At 42.5% G+C, this 9,568-nt stretch overlaps 1 protein-coding gene across 2 annotated transcripts in view; it reads right to left on the reverse strand.

The window, feature by feature from the left end:
• The window catches only part of ARFGAP3 (ADP ribosylation factor GTPase activating protein 3), a 28,830-nt gene that overhangs the window by 18,617 nt on the left and 645 nt on the right, over window positions 1-9,568 (reverse strand). Inside the window, exons 1-3 of one of the 2 annotated variants that reach the window (XM_027660796.1) lie at window positions 4,955-4,969; window positions 4,194-4,312; window positions 3,217-3,289 (exon numbers count right to left, since the gene is read on the reverse strand). In XM_027660796.1, the coding sequence (XP_027516597.1) occupies window positions 3,217-3,243 (27 nt within the window). In that variant the 5' untranslated portion in view covers window positions 3,244-3,289; window positions 4,194-4,312; window positions 4,955-4,969. Of the gene's footprint in view, window positions 1-3,216; window positions 3,290-4,193; window positions 4,313-4,954; window positions 4,970-9,568 lie in introns of those variants that run through there. The other variant, XM_027660795.1, reaches the window with a different exon arrangement.

Here is a 9,568-nt window from a genome sequence, read left to right on the forward strand (position 1 = left end):
TATAGTTTAACCAAAGTTTTTAAGCATTTGGTTAAAAAACAAAGTATTTTTAATGCAAAATCTCCCTCTTCTCATTTAAAACTGTGGGTTTTGTGTACTAAGTGGCATAACAGAAACTCAGCGAGTAAATTCCTGTAACAGGATAATTAATATGGAAAGGAATAACTTAGAAAGGACGGGCTGAATAAAAAGAGGGAGAAGACACCACGCAACTCTAAGTTAGAGACACTGACCTGCTGAATCCCTAATTCAAAGAAAAATATTTAACTGAAATACACAAAAGTGGAAAATAAATAATAATGATCCTGAACCCATCATTTTTTGTATGTAAATAGGAAAAAAAATAAACAAAACCAACAGAATATGAAAGGGTTAGACTTCAGGAAAGTTTTTTAAAGAAACTACATTAAAGACAAAGCACAAATGAAGGAAGATAAAATATAAGCACTCGGGGAATTAGAAGAAAAGTAGAGATCACTTATGGAAGTTGCAAGTTCCCACACTGGGTGGGCAACTTAAGGAAGCAACCTCAGTTATTGGGGTCAACCTTTGAAAAAACATGGGAAAACAGGCAAGAATCCCAAAGAGTTGACAAAGGAAAATACCCCTTTTTAAAAAGAAGACTGAGAACAGCTGTGTCATAGTTTGAAATTGGCCCCCCCATTGAGAGTCGAGGGTTCAGAGGTGACTGGGTGCCAGGGCAGTGTTCCCTGGAGAGCCAATCACCACTCATGTTGTTCGCTTCTGCTAAAAATCATATATACACAGCACTGGAAGCTGTTGGCAGTTCTCTGTTGGTGTCTGTTGCACGTAGGTGGAGAAGGCCAGGGGGTGGCTGGGCTCCTTCTTTCCCCCTCCGGGGGGGAAAAGGGGAGCCCTGCGGCCCCCCCCACTCTGCCTAGGCCAGAGTCAGAGGCAGCATTTAGAGTGAGTGTTTGTGAGGGACACGACTCACAGCACCTGAGGTAAGAGGAGAGAGGCAGGCCTTGCAGCCAAGCCCTCTTCCCCGCCGCCCTTTCTGCAGTTAAGCTGTGGAGGGGGGCCTTTTCTTTCTCTCCACTGTAAAGTGGAGGAGAGGCTCAGCATTGGAGCAGAGCCAAAGTGAATGGGCTAAATATAGCTCGGAGTCATGAAAAGCAATCTGTAGTGGTTTGAACCTTGTTTTCCCCCAGAGGCTAAAAAGTGGTAACCCCCAGGGGTGGAAACCCCTGGAAGTTTTGAAGTTCTGTCCAATGGGCGCTCCTGCAGAAATGTAAACATACCACAACCAGACCGGAAGAGAAGAGTTGTAGTTTGGTAGTGGTAGAAGTAGCCATGTTGTAGGAGCCACGAGGAAAGGGGCCCGGAGCCCCTCGGGGGCCTCTGGGGCCCCCCAGCCCCAGCTGGGGGCTACAGAGACTTGGAACAGTGTTAAGCTGGACTATGTGTCTGTAGCTGTGAGCTGGGAGATGTTTTCTCCAAACTGGGCAGTGGCCGGAGAAGGCAGCAGCCGGCACTGACCGGAGAAGCGGCGGCAGAGAGCCAGAAGAGATAAGACGGAGCAACAGACATATGCAGCAGCGGAGAGAGAGAGAGAGAGAGCTGAGAAGCTCGGTTGTCCTGAGCGCTGAGCCAGGACGGAGTGGGAGGTTGGCCTTGGGGGCCCTCCCTTGCTGCAAGCTACAAAGAAGCTCGCAGCCTGAGACAGGGCACAGAGGCCCTGCAAGGAGCTTGAATCTCCTGGAGATACCAGACCATCACGAAGACCCCCTGCGTCTTCGTGATATGACGTGGTGGAACGGCCTTGTCTGGGGTTACAAAGCCCACGGAAGACCCCTCGGTTGGTTGGCGATGGGGCCGAGGGAGCTTGGATACCTCCTTCGTGAGTGCTGGCAGAGATCCAGCAACAGCTGCATGCATGAGAGAGAGAGACAGACTGCTTCTGCTACTCTGAAGAAGCTGCTGCCCTGAGAGACTGGAAGGGATCTGTCCTTCTTTCCCTCCTGGACTTTTATTTGGAGGGGAGAAGAGATCTGATCCATTGTAAATACTATATGTCATGGTAGAGATAGTTGTGATCGTGTGTATAATGTGTTATAGTATTTATTTGTACAGTCATTGTAATATATTCCCTTTTCCCCATTCTGAGTCTGGCTGTGTTTTGTCTGGAAAAACCCATCTCACATTAGGTTGAGATGTGGGAGGGGGGATGGAGCTAGGGAATTAGGATTTTGGGGCTATCTCAAACCATGACACAATCCCAGGTAAAATTGGAGATGGACCGAAGAGAGAGGCCCGGAGGATGTCTCTGCCGTGATCTAAACAGAGGACAGCCAAAAACCCGAAGGAGGAATCAACATTCCAGGACGCATACGTTGATAAACTACACTGTAGCAGCCTACAAACCGAGGTATGAGACTGAGAGAGATCATACAGCAGAAATGACACAGACCGAGGAGAAAGGACTCAAAGCTACTTTCTTGGACTTCGTGAGGAAGGAAGGACTTCCACAAACAGCTGAAGATTGGTTAGGGAGTGTTCAGGGGCCCAGAACAGTCCCAAGAGAGAAAGACTGTGTTACCCAGCAGACTTGAAAGGCTCTTCCTGGACTAAAGTTAAAGGGAGGGGCTTAAAAGGACTGATAGAAGTGTAATACTATATGTATATAGTTGCCTTTAGTTTGTATAGTATTTATTTGTGTAAATAAATATATCCTGTATATACTTCCCCGTCCCCCTTTAGAAGCCTCTGGCTTGAAAGTTGGGATCTATCTCTGGTGTTGGGATAAATTGTGGGAAAGGGTGGGGGAAGCCTGGAAATTAAATTTTGGATTTTTAATGTGGCTCAAACTGCCACAAGCTGTCAAAATAACTTCACTTTATAAACATGTTGTGTAACCAATTTATTTGTAAGCATATGAAAAAAAAGTGACAGCCAACATGAATTGGCCAAAACTAAAACAAAGAATCTGATCTGGGCTTTCTGGTGATTTTCATTAAAGATCATAAGTAAAAATAAAACATTTGCAGATTATACTGAGATGGGAAAGCTGCAAAAAGTACAAGAATGAAATTAGCATTAAAAGGAATTTTTAAAAAACGAGGGGATGGGCAGTGTAAGGAAGAAAATGGACTGGAAAAATAAAAATCCCTCCAGGATGAGAGACAATAAGGACAGACAACAACTTCAAAGTCTACCAAGCTTCAATGTGCAAAGCAAATACTCAGGAGTACATACAGCATTTGCATTTCCTCCAACCTGCATGCACCTCAGCTGGAACCAAGACCAATTGGAATCCAGTTCTGTGGATCTAAACAGAAGGAAATCTTTTTAATGTTATCTCCAAAGCCATTTAAATTCTAATTTTTTTTTTTTGCAAAGTGTTTCTCTCCCCTCCCTTTTTTTTTGCAACATGAAAAAAATGCATTTATAGAAAAAAAAAATCTGTGACAATACGTGATGTGCAAAACAAATTAATAAAGCCATGTAGAACTGCAAGTTTTTCAAACTGTCACAGCTTGAAAGAAAATGCACCCTCTGGCTGACAGGTTTTCCCTTTTTAAAAGCACCAACTAGGTACATTTCCAGGAATCACATGCAATGACAAAATGACAATTGAAATGTCACAGCACAACAAAAATTTGGGGCTCAGTGAGTATGAGAATACTAGGATCATTAGGAATGGATTCTTGAGAGGCCTCCTGTAACACTCTTGTACACAGCAAAAAGGCAGCAAAGGAAGAATTTTGGCTGATGGAAAATGTCTGGTTTTACCTTCAATCCATTCTTGGATGCACTGCTCTCACTCACATCAAGCAGAACCTCACATTTCAAATATGCAGTTATTTATCAGACCAAAAAGGCCCAAAGGAGCAGCAGTGAGGACACTCACCTGAAACAGGACAAGCTCAGGGTGCAGATTTACTGCACCAAGGGATTGACTGAGCTAAACCAAGTGTAAAGAATCACAGAATAACAGAATATTGGAAGGGCCCAGAACTCAGGTGACACCACAATGAACAACTTCAGGAAGCAAAGATGGCAAAATCTAACACAATTCCCACCAGATACGTCAAAGCCAACGCAAACACTAAAAAGGTTTGAATAGGAAGCTGAGGGAAGAACTGGCTTTCCTCTCGGAGCGTGTGCCTGAACAAACAAACAAAATCGTTAAAAGGTGCAATTTTTGCTGTAAGAACATCCAAACTACTTACCTAATGAAACTCAGATGAACCCCAAGGGATCGATGGGTCCCTGAACAATCAATGCACAGAAACACTCCATAGGTTATGCTGGCCCAGCTCGGGTTCTTCGCTCCACAGTCAAAACACACCTTGGAGAAAATAAAGATCAGTGACAGGACTTGAGCACAATCAGGTCTTATAGTTGTATTATAGGTCATTCCAACACCCCTGCAGTGATGGAACTTAATTAACTCACCCTCACAGATTTTGTTGACATGACAACTCCATGCTATCCCAATCTTATAAATACCAAGAGGAGTTCCATAATCTGCCCACATGACTGCGTGCCTTCCCTATTTCCAATTCCAACCAGTGTACACAGTTTGGGAAATCAAGTCAGAGAACCTACATCAGTCTAGTTCAAACACAGGTTTAACTCAGCACTTTCACCACTACTAAAATGCTCCAGAAACATTTCCCCAGGGCAGGCTCTGCTTGTGACACACCAGGGCAGGTATCAGCAGTGCTAATGACATCATTATCAGCAGTGCTAATGACATCATTATCTACTTTCCTATAGAGAAACCTTGACCTTTAGGGCCAGCCAGGCAAATCCAGCTGTGTGAAGGAAGCCTCCACTTCGTGCAGGGCTTATCCCACCTCCCTCTGCCAGACATTGGGATGATTCACCACACGCGTCCTGCCACATCAGCCTTTGACTGTCCATGGCATGTGGTTAAAAATAAATCAGGTCCACAATTACTTCACAGACAAACCCACGAATTTCTTACCCTCTGCCACCATGGCAGACCTCCAAGATTCAGCTAAACCTACAGGAGGTCTGTCTGTCTACATCTCACACACTTTGCGGGTCTGCACACCACGACTTTCAAGTCCTTTTCCAGCTGTTCTGAGTTTTGTGCTTCTCTGGCACAGGAAAGTAAGAACCAAAAAAATTATCTGATACAAATCAGCTTTCAAATGCAGGGAAGAATACAAGTTTAAATGGAAACAGCTATTCCTAGTTAATGCCATGTGCACACATCTACTCCTGTACGACATCACTTCATTATCTGACCAATGCTTTTACAGTGGTATTTGTCAAGGCTGCAAAGAAGTACCCCCACAATAAAAGCATCCACCTATAGATACAGTCAGTGGCATCTATAAAGAAATAACTCCACAAAGAGAAGCTTTTACACACAAATTGACAGTGCTCCAATCTGCAGCTTTATCCTTTAATATTCTCCTATATATCTAATGCATCCTCATATAGCAAGGGAAGTTCTAGCTTATGTAGATAATAACAAAAAAAAAGATTTATTCCACGTCAGCTGGGGACGTATGGAACACCAGACACACAGGGCACAGGTTGAAAAAGAAGTTAAGAACTCCATCTATAGAACTAAATAGAGATTTTTGCCTCTACTTTTTTGTACACACAGAGTCAAGCCCTGAGTCGGCATTCAAGTCAGCTCACACATCATCCACCCAAATTAGCTTCAAGTACACGCCCAGGAGCAGTTTGAGGCTAAACTCCTTGCTTTAGTGTAGGTCCATTTAGCTTGTACAGTCCAAATTTATCAGGCACATGCACAGTACACCAGCAGATCCAGCATTAACTCTTCCAACATCTGAACATTTTAAGGCTGAGCTTCAGTTTGGCTCATGACTGGTAGCAAACACAGAAAACATGGAGGTCACAGTTTCTGCACATCCAAGTCCCCTCTAACCCTCTCAGTAGAGAATTAATATTATTAATTTTAATAAATTATAATAAATTAATTTTAATAAATAATAATGTAAGTAATTTACATATTCCATGTATGTGGAAATGGGTCATTCACTGACACAGAGCAGAAAGAAATAAGATAACAGTCTACACAGAATGTGTGACAAAAGGAGAGGTTGAAGGGAGTCCCTGAAACAAGTTCAGGTGAAAGAATGATACACAGAGAGTCAGGAAAAAAGAAGAATAAGACTTCACATATACCATATTCTAAGAAAACTCATACCTAAGTAGTCAGAACTCATTCTCTTTTTCCCAATTCTCTGCTTTATTTGAAGCAATTCCTTAAAAAACAACAAGTGCCTCAACTTCATTTTAAATTGGCTATTTTAGGCTTTTTTTTACAAGGCCAAAAGGAGGATGGGGACAACAAAAACAGAAGATTCTGTTTGAAACCAAAGTTAACAGAAGAGCCCTGGTCTCGCTTCTTATGCAGGAGACTTAGAGCCAGGGAATTCCCCGCAGTACAAATGGGAAAGGAGACTCTTGAGTGGGTGGCTTAAAAAAACGCCCACGTATTAACAAGTTCAGTTCTAAACATCCCTGAAGATTCTCCTCCTTTCCCTGGTACAATTATAAGCACAATTTCAACATCTTAAAGGCAATTGCATCACCTTGGCAGTTGGCTGCCACAAAGCAGCACAGCTCAGGATCTTACAGGACCCCCTGTCAACCTGTGGGCATTACTCATGTGCATAAAAATGTAGCTTGTAAGACTGGGATGGAAGTAGGGACATCTAATTTTATCATGGCAATGTATAAATTGCCATTTCCATCATGCCATGCCACAGAAATAGATGTTTCATTAATATTTAGACTCATTTTGTTTAGTTTTCTCGGTGCTAGAAGTGCTTCCCGCTATGTAAATGCTAACAAGAATTGGGGGGCAAAAATTTAAAATCAACTTCAGAGCTGGCCTAAGAAATTGTTTTCATTTTAAAAGCAGATAAAGTGTATCTTCTGTACTCATTTAGGTACAACTAGAATATCAAAATAACGATAAAATCAATTTGAAGGATATGCTTAAGTAATCTATTGCTTTTAAAACATGATTGCATTTTTTTTGCCTATTTTGTGTTAAAGCGTTTCATGACAGTGTAGATTCAGTAAGAGTCACATTGGGATAAAAGAGCCAAAGACCTTACTGAGATGCTTGTAGAAGAGCAGACACTGAGATCTGGGTATAATCCACAGCAGGAGTCACTAAATCAGACAACATCCACCTGGCACAAGATCTCCGTGTTAATAAATAAATATGTAATAGATTGTTACTGGGTATGGATAAGCTACTCTCTTTGTTACCAGCCAACATACCCAGACGTGTTTTCCTACTTTTCCTGCATCAGCAATAATAATCACATTTGTTGATCCCACTGGGAACAAGCTTTGCCCAGAAATATGGACTCAGAGCAAAGGTAGGTCCAACTCACACCACAGTCACATGACCAGTAATACCAATATAAGAGAGTATAAGGGATAGAACAGGAGTGTTTGCCATGAGAAGAAGACAAGACTGCCCACTTTGGAAGTGTTGTGATCTTAAAATGACTTAAGGGAGACAAGATAAACTCCAGTCTACCCTGGGGCAAAACCCAACCCACCCTCCAACACATCCACAAACACACTGCAGTAACAAACTGATAAACCACCAGCACAACGCACACACTTAGTTTTCAGTTCAGATCCCTGATCTGGGAGTCCAAGCACGGACATGAACACCATCATCAACCAAAGAAAAGAATCAGGGAGAAGGGAATGAAAAACTAAGTATCAGAGGAATAGATCTATGCCAAATTAAAGCCTGAGCTTGCAAGCCTTCAAAACAGGCGAGCTATAAAGCTCAAACACTCAAGTCAACAGTATTAGGTAGCTTAAGGACTACAAACATTTTTATGGGTACAAAATACATTCTACTTAATAACTGTAACATGTTCCTTAAGTCACCAGGCAGCTGATCACCAGCTTGATGTCACCAGGCAGCTCTATATTATGTAACAACTAAAGGCACACCAAGAACTCAAAAAGTTATTCCTGGTAGTAAAAGAAACCAACATCAGATTACAAATGTTTATTTCAAAACAATTATTCAAGTATCAGTTTCAACACGCTATAATTCAGAAATTAAACCACACATTTATTTGAGAATTCTTTTCCTAAGCTCACTTACACTAAGAGCACCCAGCAAAGTGTACGTGCACATATCTACATAGACGAGGCAGTCAGAAAGCCCAGATGCTGCAGAGACACCAATTCTTCCCAAACTCTATACATTAACTACAGTCAAAGCAAATTACTAAGCTTTTAATACAGAACCGTGTCAATATTTGCGCTTTCTCACGTGTTTCTTCCCCAGCAGACAAGGCCTACAAATCAAAGGGGAGGACTGCTTAAGGAGAACACAAAAGAAAGGAAACAAAGCCATGTAATCAAACACCAGAGGATAAACTGATTGTATAAACAACTTTTACTTTAAGAGAACATCAGATGGATGGGCACAGGAGAATTGTGAGGTCTAAGCTGTTGAAGTTTCCCACTCTGACTTCACAGGTCAACAACCACCGCAGTGTTACAAGTTTTCTGTGCCCGAGCTACTTCTTTCCCGCTGGCCCACCATAAGTGGCAGCAAACATTGTGCCCATATTGCTTTGTCAACACTGGCACTACATTATTTCTACGTAGCATCTGACATGACTGCAAAGGAGAGACAGATCCGCACGAGCAACCACAGGTCCCTGATTTAATCCACCTGATTAAATCTAGCATGGTAACAAGGAGTCCGGTACGGGGAACTGCTTGATCCACTCCATCCTTGCCAGGCAGGGACAGCACTTTCCAACTCTCCTCTGATTCCAACAGAGAAAAAGCATCACAACAGCCATACAGAACTACTCAACTTTTAGGCACAGTGTCAGCGAATTTCAGGAGCTCGTAAAAGATCTTCTCTCTCACCCTCCTTGATGGGACCAGGACCTTTCCTTGATAACCTTTTTACTCCGTTACAGAGGCAAGTTTTAGCAATCCTTGTGCTAGAAACCAACTGAGCGTTCACCTCCAAGCTCTGAGAAACCAGACACGTGCCCGTTACCTGTAGAGTCTTAGCGTGATTCGTGTTCAAAGCGTGGTTTTGAAACAGAGACAGACATCCAGATGCCTGTTCCCAGAAAACAAACCCAAGGTGTTTCTCCTGGTGTATTTTATAATTAAGCTCACAGTGCACGGCACAGGGCCAACACAACAAGCAGCACAGAGGTGCTGAAGGCATCCAACACCTGGCGAGGCACCTTTCCCAGCTCACACCTCCACACGCCATAGACGATAGAGGAACAGCTTCATAATATGGCAAAAACCCAACTCAGCACGGGACACGGCGAGAAAACAACAAACTTTTTTATCGCCGCAGAAGTGGCTGCGCCACAACGGGCTGATTAAACAAGAAAGAAAAAAAAAAAGGAGGAAAAAAAATGAGAAAAAAAAAGAAAAAAAACAGGAGAAAAACAGGAGAAAAACAGGAGAAAAAAAGGAGAAAAAAAGGAGAAAAAAAGGAGAAAAAAAGGAGAAAAAAAGGAGAAAAAAAAGGAGAGAAAAAAGGAGAGAAAAAAGGAGAGAAAAAAGGAGA

This window comes from Corapipo altera, unplaced genomic scaffold, assembly GCF_003945725.1.
Source record: "Corapipo altera isolate COAL_440 unplaced genomic scaffold, ASM394572v1 239, whole genome shotgun sequence".
NCBI lineage: Eukaryota > Metazoa > Chordata > Aves > Passeriformes > Pipridae > Corapipo > Corapipo altera.